Genomic DNA, 21,624 nt, shown 5'->3' with positions numbered 1-21,624 from the left:
TAGAGAGAACTTTATGGGGCTACCGTGGTAACTGCATAGAGAGAACTTTATGGTGCTACCGTGGTAACTGCGTAGAGAGAACTTTATGGTGCTACCGTGGTAACTGCGTAGAGAGAACTTTATGGTGCTACCGTGGTAACTGCGTAGAGAGAACTTTATGGGGCTACCGTGGTAACTGTGTAGAGAGAACTTTATGGTGCTACCGTGGTAACTGCATAGAAAGAACTTTATGGGGCTACCGTGGTAACTGTGTAGAGAGAACTTTATGGTGCTACCGTGGTAACTGTGTAGAGAGAACTTTATGGTGCTACCGTGGTAACTGCGTAGAGAGAACTTTATGGTGCTACCGTGGTAACTGCGTAGAGAGAACTTTATGGTGCTACCGTGGTAACTGCGTAGAAAGAACTTTATGGGGCTACCGTGGTAACTGTAGAGAACTTTATGGGGCTACCGTGGTAACTGCATAGAGAGAACTTTATGGGGCTACCGTGGTAACTGCGTAGAGAACTTTATGGGGCTACCGTGGTAACTGCGTAGAGATTGTACACAGACATACTAGTTTTGCTCAGTTTTAGTATAATAGTGACTATCAGGATACTTTTTAATATTGTGTAAGATATGTTTTCTAGACTGAATCAGGTTCGTTCTCTGACATGATGATTTGGAGAGTAAATGATTGTGTTAGTTCTATTGGTTTTATCTGACTAGTTTGATGTGCTGTGGAGCAGTTGTAGCTGATACTGTGACGTGTTGCTGTAAGACAGATTCACGTAGACTATTGACGTTTGTGTGTCTATCATTCATTGCCTTAACACACACTTTGGTATTAGTCCTGTAGTTTGTAGCAGTTTGAGAGAAGTGTGTTTTTAATATATAAAAAAAAATATATATTTCCATGACATGCTGTGAGAGCGGTGCCGATCTGATCCGGGCCTCTCAGTGCCTCTCTCCTAGCCTGGGTTCCTAGCCTGGGTTCCTAGCCTGGGTTCCTAGCCTGGCCTCTGTCTTTTAGGGTGTAATGGTATTGTTCTGTCTCTTATGTTCCAAGGCATTATATTGTGTTGCTAGCAAGCGCCCCCACCGAGAAGCAGCACCTGGAATGGTGAGTATTGACAAAAACATATACAAACTGGAAACACCTTGATGAGCATTAGATGATGAGGGGTGGAGACCTGGTGTGTACCATGTATTGCATTTCATCTGTTTCAATGTTGCTCCTAAAGCCAAAAGATGAGTCTTTTATCAGACTAGTGTTGGGTAATAGATTGCTAAAAGTACTGTTTGTCTCTGTCCCTGCAGGGTTGGTCTAGTTGAGTCTAAGATCAGGATCCTTGTGGGAAACCTGGAGAAGAATGAGTTCATAACGTTGGCCCATGTCAACCCCCAGTCATTCCCTGGACCCAAGGAAAGCAGGGAGAAGTGAGTTTGTTATTGAGCTGGGACATTTCATTGATTTCATTTATTTATGCAAGATTGTAACAAACTCTTACTTGACCATGGACAAGGTCTCTTTCTTTTATAACTCTGTGTGTCTCTGTATCCCCGTGTCTCTCTCTGTCTCTCTCTCTCTGTGTCTCTTTCTCTCTGTGTGTCTTTCTCTCTGTGTGTCTCTCTCTCTGTGTCTCTCTCTCTCTCTCTCTCTGTCTCTCTCCCTCTCTCTGTCTCTCTCTCTCTCTCTGTGTCTCTCTCTCTGTGTCTCTCTTTCTGTGTCTCTGTATCCCTGTGTCTCTCTCTCTCTGTGTCTCTCTCTCTTTGTCTCTCTCTGTGTGTCTCTCTCTCTGTGTCTCTGTATCTCTGTGTCTCTCTCTGTGTCTCTCTCTCTCTCTCTGTGTGTCTCTCTCTCTGTGTCTCTGTTTCCCTGTCTCTCTCTCTGTGTCTCTCTCTGTGTCTCTCTCTCTGTGTCTCTTTCTCTCTGTCTCTCTGTCTCTCTCTCTCTGTGTCTCTCTCTCTCTCTCTCTCTCTCTCTCTCTCTGTCTCTCTCTCTCTCTGTCTCTCTCTCTCTCTGTGTCTCTCTCTCTCTGTGTCTCTCTTTCTGTGTCTCTGTATCTCTGTGTCTCTGTCTGTCTCAGAGAGGAGGTCAGCACCATGTGGGTGATAGGGGTTATCTTTAAGAAGATGGAGACATCAGAGAACCTCAACGTTGACCTGACCATTGACATCCAGTCCTTTACTGACACGGGTATGATCACCTCACTCAAACAGTCGATCGCCATGGGAACGCCATGGGATGTAGAATTAGAAACGTTCCAGATTTGGAAGATTATTGTCCTGTTTTCTGTATTTGTATCTATTGTATCTATTATTTGACACAAACTGATGCTAATGTTCTATAACAAGGACCATAATCCTAGTTATTTTCTAAATGTTTCCTGCAGTGTATCGCCAGGCGATCAGCAGTAAGATGTTTGAGGCAGACATGAAGATCCAGGCCATGCATGTGAAGAAGAGACAACTGCATCAGCTACTGCCCAGCCTGGTCATGCCCAAACGCAGAAAGGTATGACAGACTCCCATTTCCTTATCCTCCACCTCTGATCAACCTACGTATGTTATTGACCATTCAGATATGCATCTTCAGCTGGTGTTTTTAACTCTCTAGAAGTGGAACAGATACTCTGTCTCTAATTTCGCTGACTGACTGCTTCCTGTTACCCGTGTAATTCTGTTCTGTCCTCCAGCACTCTACAGAGGGGCTTCGTCAGATGAATGACAGTAGTCTGGACCTATCGCTGGACAGTGACAACAGCATGTCAGTGCCCTCCCCCACAGCCTTGTCAGCCGCAGTGCCCACGTCGACCCCAGTGAAGAGTGGCCCGCTAGGTCCCCCTCCCAGTCCCATCGCGGCAGCAGCCAGCCAACCAGAGATCCAAGCTTCCACTATGAGTCCGCCAGCTGTGAAGAGACCTGGTTCCCCTATGCAAGAAGAGAGGAAGAGGTTAAAATCAGACTCTGAGGTATTCTATTCAATATTAATTGCCATCGTGCAGCCAGGAGTTTACAGGATGTACACACCATGTACAAGGTTATTGTTGTTGCAGGTGTTTGTTGCTGCCATTTTGGGACAGTAGACTCCAGTTATTGATCCTGTTTGATAATGTTCTCCTCTGTTTCCTGTAGGAGTCAGCCACTGAGAGACAGACCTCAGGAGACTCTGTCCCCAGCAGCCAGACCACCTCTCCTCCCCCCACCATGGGTCCTCCAGCGGCCCCCCAAACCCCCTCCCCTCCCGCTACCATGGGTCCTCCAGCGGCCCCCCAAACCCCCTCCCCTCCCGCTACCATGGGTCCTCCAGTGGCCCACAAGACCCCCTCTCCTCCCCCCACCATAGGTCCCCCAGTGGCCCACAAGACCCCTAACCAGGAGGTGCTGGAGGAGAAGAGCCCTAAGGAGCACCAGATGGAGGACCCCTCCATAGTCCCAGAGACAAAGACAGAGGATAGTGGTGCAGCTAGCATTGGAGAGGGAGAGGGGGGCACCTCTGTGGAGGCAGAGGTACACAACAAGCTTATCGTCATGGCCCAATTTCATGTATGGATACCATTTTTATGTCTCTGCGTCTCCTATTGTATTGCAGAAGTTGACTATAGATATTCACATTTATTGAAAAACTTCAAATAAATAGTTTGGATGGTGTTGAAAAACCATCTTGTGGCTTTTACCAAATACCTTGGTATACGGTATACTGCCCCGGCCTAGTAGTTGTGATAAACTGTTCTGTGGGTTCTGGTGTTGCCAGGTCAATGATAGTTGTGATGAACTGTTCTGTGGGCCCTTGTGTTGCCAGGTCAATGATAGTTGTGATGAACTGTTCTGTGGGCCCTTGTGTTGCCAGGTGAATGATAGTTGTGATGAACTGTTCTGTGGGCCCTTGTGTTGCCAGGTGAATGATAGTTGTGATGAACTGTTCTGTGGGCCCTTGTGTTGCCAGGTCAATGATAGTTGTGATAAACTGTTCTGTGGGCCCTTGTGTTGCCAGGTGAACGATAGTTGTGATAAACTGTTCTGTGGGCCCTTGTGTTGCCAGGTGAATGATAGTTGTGATAAACTGTTCTGTGGGCCCTTGTGTTGCCAGGTGAATGATAGTTGTGATAAACTGTTCTGTGGGCCCTTGTGTTGCCAGGTGAATGATAGTTGTGATAAACTGTTCTGTAGGCCCTTGTGTTGCCAGGTGAATGATAGTTGTGATAAACTGTTCTGTAGGCCCTTGTGTTGCCAGGTGAATGGTAGTTGTGATAAACTGTTCTGTGGGCCCTTGTGTTGCCAGGTGAATGGTAGTTGTGATAAACTGTTCTGTGGGCCCTTGTGTTGCCAGGTGAATGATAGTTGTGATAAACTGTTCTGTGGGCCCTTGTGTTTTGCCAGGTGAATGATAGTTGTGATGAACTGTTCTGTGGGCCCTTGTGTTGCCAGGTGAATGGTAGTTGTGATAAACTGTTCTGTGGGCCCTTGTGTTGCCAGGTGAATGATAGTTGTGATGAACTGTTCTGTGGGCCCTTGTGTTGCCAGGTGAATGATAGTTGTGATAAACTGTTCTGTGGGCCCTTGTGTTGCCAGGTGAATGATAGTTGTGATAAACTATTCTGTGGGTTCTGGTGTTGCCAGGTCAATGATAGTTGTGATGAACTGTTCTGTGGGCCCTTGTGTTGCCAGGTCAATGATAGTTGTGATAAACTGTTCTGTGGGCCCTTGTGTTGCCAGGTGAACGATAGTTGTGATAAACTGTTCTGTGGGCCCTTGTGTTGCCAGGTGAATGATAGTTGTGATAAACTGTTCTGTGGGCCCTTGTGTTGCCAGGTCAATGATAGTTGTGATAAACTGTTCTGTGGGCCCTTGTGTTGCCAGGTCAATGATAGTTGTGATGAACTGTTCTGTGGGCCCTTGTGTTGCCAGGTCAATGATAGTTGTGATAAACTGTTCTGTGGGCCCTTGTGTTGCCAGGTCAATGGTAGTTGTGATAAACTGTTCTGTGGGCCCTTGTGTTGCCAGGTGAACGATAGTTGTGATAAACTGTTCTGTGGGCCCTTGTGTTGCCAGGTGAATGATAGTTGTGATAAACTGTTCTGTGGGCCCTTGTGTTGCCAGGTCAATGATAGTTGTGATAAACTGTTCTGTGGGCCCTTGTGTTGCCAGGTCAATGATAGTTGTGATAAACTGTTCTGTGGGTTCTGGTGTTGCCAGGTCAATGATAGTTGTGATGAACTGTTCTGTGGGCCCTTGTGTTGCCAGGTCAATGGTAGTTGTGATGAACTGTTCTGTGGGCCCTGGTGTTGCCAGGTCAATGATAGTTGTGATAAACTGTTCTGTGGGCCCTTGTGTTGCCAGGTCAATGATAGTTGTGATAAACTGTTCTGTGGGTTCTGGTGTTGCCAGGTCAATGATAGTTGTGATGAACTGTTCTGTGGGCCCTTGTGTTGCCAGGTCAATGGTAGTTGTGATGAACTGTTCTGTGGGCCCTTGTGTTGCCAGGTGAATGATAGTTGTGATAAACTGTTCTGTGGGCCCTTGTGTTGCCAGGTGAATGATAGTTGTGATGAACTGTTCTGTGGGCCCTTGTGTTGCCAGGTGAATGATAGTTGTGATAAACTGTTCTGTGGGCCCTTGTGTTGCCAGGTCAATGATAGTTGTGATAAACTGTTCTGTGGGTTCTGGTGTTGCCAGGTCAATGATAGTTGTGATGAACTGTTCTGTGGGCCCTTGTGTTGCCAGGTCAATGGTAGTTGTGATGAACTGTTCTGTGGGCCCTGGTGTTGCCAGGTCAATGATAGTTGTGATAAACTGTTCTGTGGGCCCTTGTGTTGCCAGGTGAATGATAGTTGTGATAAACTGTTCTGTGGGCCCTTGTGTTGCCAGGTGAATGATAGTTGTGATAAACTGTTCTGTAGGCCCTTGTGTTGCCAGGTGAATGATAGTTGTGATAAACTGTTCTGTAGGCCCTTGTGTTGCCAGGTGAATGGTAGTTGTGATAAACTGTTCTGTGGGCCCTTGTGTTGCCAGGTGAATGGTAGTTGTGATAAACTGTTCTGTGGGCCCTTGTGTTGCCAGGTGAATGATAGTTGTGATAAACTGTTCTGTGGGCCCTTGTGTTTTGCCAGGTGAATGATAGTTGTGATGAACTGTTCTGTGGGCCCTTGTGTTGCCAGGTGAATGGTAGTTGTGATAAACTGTTCTGTGGGCCCTTGTGTTGCCAGGTGAATGATAGTTGTGATGAACTGTTCTGTGGGCCCTTGTGTTGCCAGGTGAATGATAGTTGTGATAAACTGTTCTGTGGGCCCTTGTGTTGCCAGGTGAATGATAGTTGTGATAAACTGTTCTGTGGGCCCTTGTGTTGCCAGGTGAATGATAGTTGTGATAAACTATTCTGTGGGTTCTGGTGTTGCCAGGTCAATGATAGTTGTGATGAACTGTTCTGTGGGCCCTTGTGTTGCCAGGTCAATGATAGTTGTGATAAACTGTTCTGTGGGTTCTGGTGTTGCCAGGTGAATGATAGTTGTGATAAACTGTTCTGTGGGCCCTTGTGTTGCCAGGTGAATGATAGTTGTGATAAACTGTTCTGTGGGCCCTTGTGTTGCCAGGTGAATGATAGTTGTGATAAACTGTTCTGTGGGCCCTTGTGTTGCCAGGTGAATGATAGTTGTGATAAACTGTTCTGTGGGCCCTTGTGTTGCCAGGTGAATGATAGTTGTGATAAACTATTCTGTGGGTTCTGGTGTTGCCAGGTCAATGATAGTTGTGATGAACTGTTCTGTGGGCCCTTGTGTTGCCAGGTCAATGGTAGTTGTGATGAACTGTTCTGTGGGCCCTGGTGTTGCCAGGTCAATGATAGTTGTGATGAACTGTTCTGTGGGCCCTTGTGTTGCCAGGTCAATGATAGTTGTGATAAACTGTTCTGTGGGTTCTGGTGTTGCCAGGTCAATGATAGTTGTGATGAACTGTTCTGTGGGCCCTTGTGTTGCCAGGTCAATGTTAGTTGTGATGAACTGTTCTGTGGGCCCTTGTGTTGCCAGGTGAATGATAGTTGTGATAAACTGTTCTGTGGGCCCTTGTGTTGCCAGGTGAATGATAGTTGTGATGAACTGTTCTGTGGCCCTTGTGTTGCCAGGTGAATGATAGTTGTGGTGAACTGTTCTGTGGGCCCTTGTGTTGCCAGGTCAATGATAGTTGTGATAAACTATTCTGTGGGTTCTGGTGTTGCCAGGTCAATGATAGTTGTGATGAACTGTTCTGTGGGCCCTTGTGTTGCCAGGTCAATGGTAGTTGTGATGAACTGTTCTGTGGGCCCTGGTGTTGCCAGGTCAATGATAGTTGTGATAAACTGTTCTGTGGGCCCTTGTGTTGCCAGGTGAATGATAGTTGTGATAAACTGTTCTGTGGGCCCTTGTGTTGCCAGGTGAATGATAGTTGTGATAAACTGTTCTGTAGGCCCTTGTGTTGCCAGGTGAATGATAGTTGTGATAAACTGTTCTGTAGGCCCTTGTGTTGCCAGGTGAATGGTAGTTGTGATAAACTGTTCTGTGGGCCCTTGTGTTGCCAGGTGAATGGTAGTTGTGATAAACTGTTCTGTGGGCCCTTGTGTTGCCAGGTGAATGATAGTTGTGATAAACTGTTCTGTGGGCCCTTGTGTTTTGCCAGGTGAATGATAGTTGTGATGAACTGTTCTGTGGGCCCTTGTGTTGCCAGGTGAATGGTAGTTGTGATGAACTGTTCTGTGGGCCCTTGTGTTGCCAGGTGAATGATAGTTGTGATAAACTGTTCTGTGGGCCCTTGTGTTGCCAGGTGAATGATAGTTGTGATAAACTGTTCTGTGGGCCCTTGTGTTGCCAGGTGAATGATAGTTGTGATAAACTATTCTGTGGGTTCTGGTGTTGCCAGGTCAATGATAGTTGTGATGAACTGTTCTGTGGGCCCTTGTGTTGCCAGGTCAATGATAGTTGTGATAAACTGTTCTGTGGGTTCTGGTGTTGCCAGGTGAATGATAGTTGTGATAAACTGTTCTGTGGGCCCTTGTGTTGCCAGGTGAATGATAGTTGTGATAAACTGTTCTGTGGGCCCTTGTGTTGCCAGGTGAATGATAGTTGTGATAAACTGTTCTGTGGGCCCTTGTGTTGCCAGGTGAATGATAGTTGTGATAAACTGTTCTGTGGGCCCTTGTGTTGCCAGGTGAATGATAGTTGTGATAAACTATTCTGTGGGTTCTGGTGTTGCCAGGTCAATGATAGTTGTGATGAACTGTTCTGTGGGCCCTTGTGTTGCCAGGTCAATGATAGTTGTGATAAACTGTTCTGTGGGCCCTTGTGTTGCCAGGTGAATGATAGTTGTGATGAACTGTTCTGTGGGCCCTTGTGTTGCCAGGTCAATGATAGTTGTGATAAACTGTTCTGTGGGCCCTTGTGTTGCCAGGTGAATGGTAGTTGTGATAAACTGTTCTGTGGGTCCTGGTGTTGCCAGGTCAATGGTAGTTGTGATGAACTGTTCTGTGGGCCCTTGTGTTGCCAGGTGAATGATAGTTGTGATGAACTGTTCTGTGGGCCCTTGTGTTGCCAGGTGAATGGTAGTTGTGATAAACTGTTCTGTGGGCCCTTGTGTTGCCAGGTGAATGATAGTTGTGGTGAACTGTTCTGTAGGCCCTTGTGTTGCCAGGTGAATGATAGTTGTGATAAACTATTCTGTGGGTTCTGGTGTTGCCAGGTCAATGATAGTTGTGATGAACTGTTCTGTGGGCCCTTGTGTTGCCAGGTCAATGAGGACAGTATATCTGAGGAGATGGCGGCTTCTGAAGGGGAAGTGAAGATGGAGGCAAACATTACGGTATCAGCTCTACTTTTGTGTCCCATCCCTCTCTTTCTCCCTCTCTCTCGCTCAATTTTATTCAAAAAGCTTTATTGGCATGGGAGACATATGTTTACATTGCCAAAGCAAGTGAAATAGACAAAAACAAAAGGGAAATAAACAGTAAATATTACACTCACAATAGAGTATCTCTCTCTATAGATATATATATATATATATATATATATATATATAATTCTAGGTAGGCTACAGGTAATTTTCTCCATTTTGGTCTGTTTATATTGTGAATATTGCAGCCAAACAACAACTTAATAATCTCTCTCTCCCCTCAGAGAATGGTGAGTACGGATCTGTCTGACGTGCCTCTCTTGCCAGCCAACCCCATTCCAGTGGTGAAGAACTCTATCAAGCTTCGTCTCAGCAGGTAGGAGAGGCCAGACAGACGCACCAATCCAGCCTCCCCGACCCCTGACCGCTACGGTGGATGTTCTAAGACCTACTTGTCCTCTGTCCTTTGCCACGGAATGCCCACAGTGCTGCAGACAGACACACAGACAGACAGACAGGGCGGACGCACAGGCGACTAGACAGACAGCGCTCTCTCGACTAGGGACATTGTCGGTTGACATGCCAGGGCGTAGTTGCACCTATCTTCACAAGAGGGCGATGTTGCCCTTCTACTGGATTCTCCCAGGCAGCTTCCAACCTCTACCTTACTGGTTAAATTTAAAGTTGTCCCATAGGCACAGATCTGGGATCAGCTTACCTTCCCCTGTGTCTTCACCTTAACCATTTAGGCATCTTCATCCTACTTCTTCCAGAGCTGCTGGAAGGAGTAGAATGTTGCACAAAGATGTCACCGTGACTCTGCAGACAGACAGACGTGCTCAAGTACGCCAGTTCGAACCTGTTATTTCCGGTCTTCTATAACGGATTAGAGATGACTACAGGTTATGACACCTTGTTCCCTATAGCAGGGTTAATCAAATCTGACCCCTACGAGGAGCCTGCTGCTTTTCTATTCTACCTGGTAACTAATTGCACACGTCTTGGTGTCCCAGGTCTAAATCAATCCCCTTTTTTAGACTGGACCAATGAAAAGTGGAACTGGCTTGGAGGCCCTATATAGTCCACTACTTATAACCCTGGTCATTATATAAAGGGAATCGGCTGCCGTTCTGTATCCGTCTATAATCCACGGACAGGTAGTCGCTGTCTGTCAGGTAACTGTTGGGATACGAGGTGGCCTTCAGGGTATACCGGTAGTGAAATGAGGGGGGCGCATCATAAAGATGTCCACGCTGTCATCGCCTGCAGCTACACGCTTGGAACTACACATGTTCAACACAATAACTTTGACCAAAAAAACAACCCTGAATATCTCAGAATGTCTCTGTGAACAGGATGGCGTAGTTTCTCTTGTCTAGGATGCATGTTTATAATCTAGAGATGACAAAAAAGGAGTTAAGAGTTTAGTCATCTTTCTACATTCACGCTGACGTTCAGATTATCTGTGATTTATGTCCGAGGACTGCTACAGTAAGAAAAGGCAGTAGCAGAGTGCTGTAGGCCGAGTGTAGAGTAGAGAGGTGGTCTGGTGTCTGACTGAAGCGTTCAGATATACATTGTATAGAATCAAAATGATTAGAATGGGCATAGAACAAATGTAGATTCTATGTATACATGCATTGTACAGTAACCATTAGTGTCTGTCTTGTACAATAACATTAAAATGATGAAAAACAATGCTTTTCTTTTGCTTAGAATATAAAGGACTTGATCTTTCGCCTTGGTGATTTAAAAAAATGTTTTTGCATAAAATGGTGCGATTTGAATCAAGATAATTATTCTAACATTGCATAGAGGGTTTAGTTCGTAAAAAACAATTGTCTTTGTTGGTTATTCATTTAGGATTTTCTTGTTCACGTCGTAATGGACGTGGACTTTGTGGGAATAGTCAACGGGTTTAAATGTGTTAGTAGGATTAGCAAACAAAGTAACAAAGTCATTTTTTTCCTTCATTTTTTTCTTAAGTTTAAAAACAATGTGTCCTGACTTTTAACATTTTAACTTTCTCAATATTTTCTAGATGTATTAACAAAACAATACTTTTGTTTGGGTTTTGTTTGTGCTAACCGTGTGGACTTGTATGGTGATGATGAATCTGAAGACCACTGTCAACCTACAGTGTGTTAATCAACATGTACAGATGTTTTTCTTCAATGACTACCATTTTAAATGTTATGTCCCCTGTTCTTACAATGCTTTTTTTTTTTCTTATGCGTATTTGTAAGGATGAGGTATTGTACTTTTTTTTTTTTTCACAAATAAAGGTCTGTCTTGTTGAGGAGATATGCTTGTGTTCTTGTTCAAAGTGAGCCACGACTGTGTGAGGAAAAAGTTCCAACACAGTCGCATAACACCCCAGCAGACTCTTTCTTACCCCAGCAGACTCTTTCTTACCCCAGCAGACTCTTTCTTACCCCAGCTGACTCTTTCTTACCCCAGCAGACTCTTTCTTACCCCAGCAGACTCTTTCTTACCCCTGCTGACTTTCTTACCCCTGCTGACTCTTTCTTACCCCAACAGACTCTTTCTTACCCCAGCTGACTCTTTCTTACCCCAGCAGACTCTTTCTTACCCCAGCTGACTCTTTCTTACCCCAGCAGACTCTTTCTTACCCCTGCTGTTTCTCCATCTCGGGTCCTCGAGAACTGAAGGGGTGCACGTTTTGGTTTCTGTCCTAGCACTACACAGCTGATTCAATTGATCAACTAATCATTAAAGATTGATGGTTTCGAATAAGCTGTGTAGTGTTAGTGCAAAACCAGAACGTGCCCCAGGACCGAGTTGGGGAAGTCCTGGGTTGTTGATTTGTGCTATACGAGACCTATGGTTTAAATGGCAGTGCTTACATTATCAGATGTTTTATCACATTTCTGTTCATTTTAAAATCTTACTTTTTAACTTGATTTACCACATTACAGTGAAATCTAAGAAAAAAATCCTAAATTATTTGTAAATCTGAAGTAAATGTATAAAGTAGGAAATACATTTCCTTTTTGCTTCTTAAGTATCTCAACTCCTAGCAGACGAAGAGACTGGTATACCCAGAGTAGTCTAGTAGACGACTGGTATACCCAGAGTAGTCTAGTAGACGAAGAGACTGGTATACCCAGGGAGCAGTCTCCTAGTAGACGAAGAGACTGGTATACCCAGGGAGCAGTCTCCTAGTAGATGAAGAGACTGGTATACCCAGGGAGCAGTCTCCTAGTAGACGAAGAGACTGGTATACCCAGGGAGCAGTCTCCTAGTAGATGAAGAGACTGGAATACCCAGGGAGCAGTCTCCTAGTAGATGAAGAGACTGGAATACCCAGGGAGCAGTCTCCTAGTAGATGAAGAGACTGGAATACCCAGGGAGCAGTCTCCTAGTAGATGAAGAGACTGGAATACCCAGGGAGCAGTCTCCTAGTAGATGAAGAGACTGGAATACCCAGGGAGCAGTCTCCTAGTAGACGAAGAGACTGGTATACCCAGGGAGCAGTCTCCTAATAGATGAAGAGACTGGTATACCCAGGGAGCAGTCTCCTAGTAGACGAAGAGACTGGTATACCCAGAGTAGTCTAGTAGACGAAGAGACTGGTATACCCAGAGTAGTCTAGTAGACGAAGAGACTGGTATACCCAGGGAGCAGTCTCCTAGTAGATGAAGAGACTGGAATACCCAGGGAGCAGTCTCCTAGTAGACGAAGAGACTGGTATACCCAGGGAGCAGTCTCCTAATAGATGAAGAGACTGGTATACCCAGGGAGCAGTCTCCTAGTAGACGAAGAGACTGGTATACCCAGAGTAGTCTAGTAGACGAAGAGACTGGTATACCCAGAGTAGTCTAGTAGACGAAGAGACTGGTATACCCAGGGAGCAGTCTCCTAGTAGATGAAGAGACTGGTATACCCAGGGAGCAGTCTCCTAGTAGATGAAGAGACTGGTATACCCAGGGAGCAGTCTCCTAATAGATGAAGAGACTGGTATACCCAGGGAGCAGTCTCCTAGTAGATGAAGAGACTGGAATACCCAGGGAGCAGTCTCCTAATAGATGAAGAGACTGGTGTACCCAGGGAGCAGTCTCCTAGCAGATGAAGAGACTGGTATACCCAGGGAGCAGTCTCCTAGTAGATGAAGAGACTGGAATACTCCGAGTGTAGTCCCACAAGTCAGACGACAGTTTCTGAAATATCACAACAGAAATGTAAAAGACTGGAAACTGGCTACGCAGAGAGCATGCTCATAACTTGTCCTAGTTAAAGTTGTAGTCTGTAGTCTGTTGTTATTCCTGTGTGCCTCCGAATCTTCCTATCTGCATCCCGAGCCGGTCTGAATTCCCCAAGACGTTAGACAGAGCTTGTAAGAGTGTGTTGTTGCTTAGGAACATAACAGTCTTCCTCTTTACTCAGCAGGTGGTCAGTCTGTCTTTGGAATATATTTGATTGGACACACACAGTTTTATTCACTCCCAGGTCATGTTTATCCTTAGTTTATGTATGGCTTCAATATGGTCAGATGTTTGCATTCACATCTCTGCTTTCAATAGGGGTCTAACTTTGACTATAGGTCCTATGTATTTACAGCAAGCCGTATTCGTGTCCGTGACTCCGTGTTCGGTCAATGGTAAAGAATACTAAACTTGGTAGTTCGTATAGCCTGTCTTTGATGGCTGTTCGTATTGCATCACTTTAAAAGCGGTGCATGTGTGCTAGCTAGGCTAATTCAGATGGATCCTCATCGTCGGCAGCAGTGACCCTGCACCATAGAAAATGCATAGGAATGTCCATTCTATTTCAAATGCTACACCATACAAACGGTCCTCCGTAGAGATGTGTTAAATAACTGTTCTGTGTGCTGTCCTCATCAATATTCCCCTACATTAGGCTTTCATCCAGAGGTGTGTCTGGCTGCTCTGTGGGAGAGATCTGGGCTGGGCTGTTGGTCTCCCCCAGTGTTGTGACTCCTCTTAGCCCAGTAGAATGCTCTCTGTTTTGGAGAAGCCCAGGGCACGGCCCCCCGTCTCCCCTCTGGGAGAGACCCAGGCTATCCTTGTGTTGTGTCCCCTCTTAGCCCAACAGAGTGCTCTCTGTTTTGGAGAAGCCCAGGGCACGGCCCCCCGTCTTCCCTCTGGGAGAGACCCAGGCTATCCTTGTGTTGTGTTCCCTCTTAGCCCAACAGAGTGCTCTCTGTGTGGGATAGCGGCCTAGGGCATGGCCCCTCATCTTCCTGCTGGGAGAGACCCAGGCTATCCTTGTGTTGTGTTCCCTCTTAGCCCAACAGAGTGCTCTCTGTGTGGGGTAGCGGCCCAGGGCACGGCCCTCCTGTCCTCCTGCTGGGTCTCCATCTGCTGGAGGTTGTTATACCACCAGATTGATGACGGGACAAGGAGTAAGTGACGTTTACCATGTGAGTGACAGAGGGGTTCTGTACCACACTCGCCACGGGCAACGTGCCAATGCTGGTGGGGAGGGCATGGTCTGGCAATGCCCTCCCCATCATACCATACCTGTCATTGATGTTCCCCTCTTAGATGCATATTAAATCTCTCCTGACTGTTTTCAAGCGTCTCCACTCAACAAATCAGGTGATAAAAGCAGGAGCGGCTTTCAAAAAATGAGAGGTGAGATGAAAACAATGAATGCTACTGTGCTTTCTATCTTGAAAGGGAAGGGAGATGCTGCAATGTTTAGAGGTTTCCTTCTCAAGGAGATCTGAGAAGATAAACTGAGACAGTGCTCTGAGTGATCTGACCAGTTCTATAGCGGAGAGAAGGCTGCTGTGTCATGGCAGACAGGTTGATGTCATGTCTAGATTGGATACAGCTTATGTCAAAAGCTGATTTTTTTTTTGTGTGTATTTTTTCTAAACCTTTTTCTAACCTTAACCTAATTCTCCTAACCTGCTGCGTTAATTCTCCTAACCTGATAGTTAATTCTCCAAACCTGCTGTGTAAATTCTCATATCCTTCTAATCAATTTTGACAAGCTGCATCCTTTCTAGTCAAAACCGGTTGAGGGTGTGGATGCCTTGTTGTACTGTTGGAGGTAAGCAAAGGTACAATTAGCAAAGGTTTGGCTCTAGAGGAGACAGTAGAGAAAGGGGGATACCTAGTCAGTTGCACAACTGAATGCATTCAACTGAAATGTGTCTTCCGCATTTAACCCAACCCCTCTGAATCAGAGAGGTGCGGGTGGGCTGTCTTAATCGACGTCCACACCATCAGTTGTTGTCGTGGGTTAACGGCCTTGAACACATGTATTGTAGCCACAGTCTCTTAGCAGGAGAATGTTTGTGCTCCGACCTCAAGCGGTTGATTTGTCAATTCCTTTTCAACCTTATCCCTGTACTAGCTTCCTCTCTGGTCCTGTACCAGTACCCCCACCCCCAGTCCCTATACCAACCCCAGTACTTCTCTACCACCTCAGTTGCCATCCAAACCATGCCTGGCTACCCAGACTATCCTTGCTCTAGCCAAACGCTACGCCACGCCCACAGACGTTAGTTTCTTCTCTGCAATGAGTCTGGATCTGAGTACCTCCCCCGACCCTTCACCGAATGCCAACATATTCAGGGCCGTCTAATTGGTTCATAAACCGATGGGTGGGGCCAGATCCAGAACACACGTGGGTAAAGCGGCGGGTTTGAACATTCCTCATTGGCTTTGATACTATAATGGGTTAGAGACGATCCAATCGCTGAGGACTTTGTTTTGTACAGCACCCCTTGTGCCCATCGTCACCACAAAGGACTTCAATCCAACACCCCAGTCATGTGGCACCTCTTGGCCGCTGGTCACACTCTCTTTCACGGGCGCTTGCACTACACAAAACCTAATTAAGGCCTCCATATGCAAATGAGCGTCTCCACAGCTGCTGGCACAGCCTGGCAGCTCCGCCTCTCGAGGTTTGTCAGGAGGCGAGGATGGGGCTCGGGGTCCTGGTGACGAGGAAGGGGGCTGAGGTGGAGGCCTCTCTCTCTCTCTGTAGAACTGCACAGGCCTTAGAGAAATGTAGAGTGGCATAAGCCTTTACTGTACTGTGTCATTTCAACCAAACTCCAGAATTAGCATTGTCATATAGAAATGTATCACCTGAGTCATCAGCCGATCTAAGGTACTTAGACCACTGGTGGAAAAAGTACCCAATTGTCATAAGTGAGCGGACCAAGTAATTGGGCTTCACTCTAAAGCGGAAAGGTGGAATAAACGAGTCAGGAGTAAGGTGGAATAAACGAGTCAGGAGTAAGGTGGAATAAACGAGTCAGGAGTAAGGTGGAATAAACGAGTCAGGAGTAAGGTGGAATAAACAAGTCAGGAGTAGGTTTTCTGGATTGAACACAGTTCTCTATTGAGTGCATTTGGTCAACACAAACACTCCAACATAATCAATGAAAATCTCCCAAGGAAAAACATATCTTCTTCTCCAGATGAAACAGGAACACAATACGATTATCTTTAAACTACAACAAAAGTCACGGGATTGTCACCGTCTTAGTGGTTCTTCCTGGATAGCTCCTCTGTCTCAGTGGCCATCTTCCAGAGATAGTTTTTTCCCCCCTCTCTCTGCTGGTTCCATGCTCTCTCTTATAGGGGAAGGAGAATATGTCAATAGTACCGTCAGCTGTGCTTAATTGCCTCTGGTTACCTTGTCTCCCATGCCTTGTTGGGCTGCTATCCGTGAGCCCAGCCTGCCCTCTGGTTACCTCGTCTCCCATGCCTTGTTGGGCTACTATCCGTGAGCCCAGCCTGCCCTCTGGTTACCTCGTCTCCCATGCCTTGTTGGGCTACTATCTGTGAGCCCAGCCTGTCCTCTGGTTACCTTGTCTCCCATGCCTTGTTGGGCTACTATCCGTAAGCCCAGCCTGCCCTCTGGTTACCTTGTCTCCCATGCCTTGTTGGGCTGCTATCTGTGAGCCCAGCCTTCCCTCTGGTTACCTTGTCTCCCATGCCTTGTTGGGCTACTATCCGTGAGCCCAGCCTGTCCTCTGGTTACCTCGTCTCCCATGCCTTGTTGGGCTACTATCCGTGAGATCAGCCTGCCCTCTGGTTACCTTGTCTCCCATGCCTTGTTGGGCTACTATCTGTGAGATCAGCCTGCCCTCTGGTTACCTCGTCTCCCATGCCTTGTTGGGCTACTATCCGTGAGATCAGCCTGCCCTCTGGTTACCTTGTCTCCCATGCGTTGTTGGGCTACTATCCGTGAGATCAGCCTGCCCTCTGGTGGTCCTTCCACACATACTTGAGTAAAAGTATAGATGCCTTAATAGAAAGTTACTCAAGTGAAAGTCAGCCAGTAAAATACTATTTAAGTAAAAGTCTGAAAGGGATTTGAAATATACTTAAGTATCATAAGTAAATGTAATTGATTAAATATACTTAAGTATCATAAGCAAATGTAATTGATTAAATATACTTAAGTATCATAAGCAAATGTATATATCATTTAAAATTAATACAACCGGTTCAGACCTTACCTTGAAATGTTTACTTACAAGCCCTTAACCAACAATGCAGTTAAGAAAAATTTAGTTAAGAAAATATTTACTAAATAAACTAAAGTTTAAAAAAAAGTAACACAATAAAATAACAATAACGAAGCTAGAGTATATACAGGGGATATCGATACCGAGTCAATGTGCGGGGTCACAGGTTAGTCAAGGTAATTGAGGTAACACAGTTGAAATCTGAAGTTTACATACACCTTAGCCAAATACATTTAAACTCAGTTTTTCACAATTCCTGACATTTAACCCAGTAAAAAATTCCCTGTCTTAGGTCAGTTAGGATCACCACTTTAATTTAAGAATGTGAAATGTCAGAATAATAGTAGAGGGATTTATTTCAGCTTTTAGCTTTTTAGCTTTTTTTTTCAGCTTTTTTTTAAAATTGTTTAACTTGGGTCAAATGTTTCGGGTAGCCCTCCACAAGTTTCCCACAATAAGTTGGGTGAATTTTGGCCCATTCCTCCTGACAGAGCTGGTGTAACTGAGTCAGGTTTGTAGGCCTCCTTGCTCACACACGCTTTTTCAGTTCAGCCCACAAATTTTCTTTAGGATTGAGGTCAGGGCTTTGTGATGGCCACTCCAATGCCGTGACTTTGTTGTCCTTAAGCCATTTTGCCACAACTTTGGAAGTAAGCTTGGGGTCATTGTCCATTTGGAAGACCCATTTGCGACCAAACTTTAACTGACTGTCTTGAGATTTTGCTTCAAAATATCCACATATTTTTCCTCCCTCATGATGCCATCTATGAAGTGCACCAGTCCCTCCTGCAGCAAAGCACCCCCACAACATGACGCTGCCACCCCTGTGCTTCACAGTTGGGATGGTGTTTTTCGGCTTGCAAGCCTCCCCCTTTTTCCTCCTAACATAACGATGGTCATTATGGCCAAACAGTTCTATTTTTGTTTCATCAGACCAGAGGACATTTCTCCAAAAAGTACGATCTTTGTCCCCATGTGCAGTTGCAAACCGTAGTCTGGCTTTTTTATGGCGGTTTTGGAGCAGTGTCTTCTTCCTTGCTGAGCTGCCTAGGAGACAGAACGCATCTCCTTCCTGAGCGGTATGACGGCTGCGTGGTCCCATGGTGTTTATACTTGCGTACTATTGCTTGTACAGATGAACGTGGTACCTTCAGGCATTTGGAAATTGCTCCCAAGGATGAACCAGACTTGTGGAGGTCTACAATTTTTTTTCTGAGGTCTTGGCTGATTTCTTTTGATTTTCCCATGATGTCAAGCAAAGAGGCACTGAGTTTGAAGGTAGGCCTTGAAATACATCCACAGGTACACCTCCAATTGACTCAAATTGTGTCATTTAGCCTATCAGAAGCTTCTAAAGCCATGACATCATTATCTGGCATTTTCTAAGCTGTTTAAAGGCCCAGTCAACTTAGTGTATGTAAACTTCTGACCCACTGGAATTGTGATACAGTGAATTATAAGTGAAGTAATCTGTCTGTAAACAATTGTTGGAAAAATGACTTACGTCATGCACAAAGTAGATGTCCTAACCGACTTGCCAAAACTATAGTTTGTTAACAAGAAATGTGTTGAGTGGATGAAAACGAGTTTTAATGACTCCAACCTAAGTGTATGTAAACTTCCGACTTCAACTGTATGTACATGTTGGTAGGGGAAAAGCAGACGGCACCATTTTATTGTTTTTACGGATAGCCAGGGACGCACTCCGACCCTCAGACATTATTCACAAAAGATGTATTTGTGTTTAGTGAGTCCGCCAGATCAGAGGCAGTAGGGATGACCACGTGTTGTCTTGATAGGTGCGTGCGTTTGACCATTTGTCTGGCCTGCTAAGCATTCAAATTGTAACAAGTACTTTTGGTTGTCAGGAAAAATGTATGTAGTAAAAAGTACAATATTTTCCTTAGGAATGTAGTGAAGTAAAAGTTGTCCAATGTAGTAAAGCAAAGTACAGATTCCCCCCAAAAAACAACTTAGTAATGTATTTTTACTGAAGTACTTTACACCAATGACTTAAACACACTAACAATGAAGTAGACTAGAGGTAGGAAGTACTAGATATGGTCTTCCAAACCTCTCTGTGACTCATTTATTCAACTACTCAAGTGTCCATAAAAATCTTCCCTTTTCCATTTTGGGTGAATGGAGCTGATATTCTCTCCCCCTCCATACCCCAGGTCCTGTCTTTGCATTGTTGGACTGTCTCCTCTACTCTCCTTTGTCCCTAGTGATCTTAATTACACACCGTGGGCCTGTGCTGCGAGCCGAACGCTCGGCCCCATTTAAATCGGAACACATTTCACCAGCCTCCATTATAGGCCTGCCTGCTTGGCATTTGGTCTTTGTGCCAGTTGCTCTTAAATTACATGCTGCCAATCCCTGTGGGCACTGGGTAGAGTAGACTAAGGATATGGTAGAAATGAGGTGAGGGAAAGGGGAGAGATACAGTAGGGGGAAACGAGAGACAGAAACAAAGCTAGAGAAGGGCAAAGCCTCATCATCCACCTGACTTGCCATCCCCTCTATCTCCAGATAACTTCTGATAAGCACGAGATGAAATCCATTCCTATTCATGTCACCTGATTATCAGAATAAACTTAAAGCATTCCTTTGAAAATGTGATTGACCGTTTGAAAGGGTTCTAATTAGGTGTCTTCTCTCTCTCTTTTTTTTTGTTCTTCTCTTCTTCTCCGGGGCTCAGAGGGCGTATTAGCTGCAGTCAGATTCATCCAGGCCCAAGATGAAGTGAACTCAGGCAGGTCTGATCTGAATGGCTCTGGTCTGATTGAATAATAGATTGTCTTTGTGCGGCCGTGTGTTTAAAAGGGGATAACTACACATCCATTGGAGTGTAATGATTGTAATTACAGCGATGACTGGTCATGTCAAATATGACATGGTGAACCACTGTAATTAACCTTTATTATCTACAGCGACCATGGAGAGGAATGGAATCACACCCTGGAGCTAGCTATCCTCTGTCTCAGGTGTCGGCTGGCGTCGGTGTGTTTCACCTTTGCTGTGGCAGGGACAAGGAGCGCTGAACGCATGGGCGAACACATGGGATGGTCCCTGTGGGTGTGTGTTCCTCCTCTCCTCACAGCCCAGACAATGGAAAGGAATACAGCGCCTTCAGAACGTATTCACACACATTTACTTTTCCCACATTTTGTTGTGTTTGGGATTCAAATTGATTTCGTTTTCAGTTTTTCGTCAACAATCTACACAAAATATTCTGTAATGTCAAGGTGGAAGAGACTAAATATATTTATTTAAAAAAACACACAAAAAACACTAATATCTTGATTAGATAAGTATTCAACCCCTTGAGTCAATACATGTTATAATCACCTTTGGTTGTGATTACAGCTGAGGGTCTTTCTGGATAAGCGTTCCACAGCTGAATTGCCCATTTCAAAATTATTATTATTAAGTTCTTCAAGCTCTGTCAAATTGGTTGTTGATCATTGCTAGGCAACCATTTCCAGGTCTTGCCATAGATTTTCATGCAGATTTAAGTTGAAACTCTAACTCTGCCTGTTTCTTGGTAAGCAACTCCAACAGAGATTTGGCCTTGTGTTTTAGGTTATTGTTCTGCTGAAAGGTGAATTCATCTCCCAGTGTCTGGTGAAAAGCAGACTGAACCAGGTTTTCCTCTGGGATTTTGTCTGTGCTGAGCTCCATTGCGTTTATTTTTTATCCTGAAAAACTCACCAGTCCTTAACGATGACAAGCATACCCATAACATGATGTAGCTGCCACTATGCCTGAAAAAATGGCAAGTGGTACTCAGTAATGTTGTATTGGACTTGCCCCAAACACAACACTTTTTATTTAAAGTGTGCAGGCTTCCTTCTTTTCACTTTGTCAATTAAGTTAGTATTGTGGAGTAACTGCAATGTTGTTGATCCATCCTCAGTTTTCTCCTAATACAGCCATTAAACTCTGTAGCTGTTTTAAAGTCACCATTGGCCTCAAATCAAATCAAATCAAATTTTATTTGTCACATACACATGGTTAGCAGATGTTAATGCGAGTGTAGCGAAATGCTTGTGCTTCTAGTTCCGACAATGCAGTAATAACAAGTAATCTAACTAACAATTCCAAAACTACTGTCTTGTACACAGTGTAAGGGGATAAAGAATATGTACATAAGGATATATGAATGAGTGATGGTACAGAGCAGCATAGGCAAGATACAGTAGATGGTATCGGGTACAGTATGTACAAATGAGATGAGTATGTAAACAAAGTGGCATAGTATAGTATAAAGTGGCTAGTGATACATGTATTACATAAGGATACCGTCG

The 21,624-nt window shown here is 45.0% G+C and overlaps 1 protein-coding gene across 2 annotated transcripts in view; it reads left to right on the top strand.

The window, feature by feature from the left end:
* The window catches only part of LOC139407389 (poly(A) polymerase alpha-like), a 43,125-nt gene extending 31,984 nt beyond the window's left edge, over window positions 1-11,141 (top strand). The window contains exons 13-20 of one of the 2 annotated variants that reach the window (XM_071151134.1): window positions 1,049-1,102; window positions 1,300-1,419; window positions 2,070-2,179; window positions 2,376-2,497; window positions 2,679-2,954; window positions 3,118-3,492; window positions 8,734-8,805; window positions 9,120-11,141. In XM_071151134.1, coding sequence (XP_071007235.1) covers window positions 1,049-1,102; window positions 1,300-1,419; window positions 2,070-2,179; window positions 2,376-2,497; window positions 2,679-2,954; window positions 3,118-3,492; window positions 8,734-8,805; window positions 9,120-9,215 — 1,225 coding nt within the window. In that variant the 3' untranslated portion in view covers window positions 9,216-11,141. Of the gene's footprint in view, window positions 1-1,048; window positions 1,103-1,299; window positions 1,420-2,069; window positions 2,180-2,375; window positions 2,498-2,678; window positions 2,955-3,117; window positions 3,529-8,733; window positions 8,806-9,119 lie in introns of both variants that reach the window. The other variant, XM_071151133.1, reaches the window with a different exon arrangement.
* Window positions 11,142-21,624: the final 10,483 nt, after the last annotated feature.

This window comes from Oncorhynchus clarkii, chromosome 4 (genome assembly GCF_045791955.1).
Source record: "Oncorhynchus clarkii lewisi isolate Uvic-CL-2024 chromosome 4, UVic_Ocla_1.0, whole genome shotgun sequence".
In the NCBI taxonomy this organism is placed as follows: Eukaryota; Metazoa; Chordata; class Actinopteri; order Salmoniformes; family Salmonidae; genus Oncorhynchus; species Oncorhynchus clarkii.
This window is presented reverse-complemented; position numbering and strand designations above follow the sequence as displayed.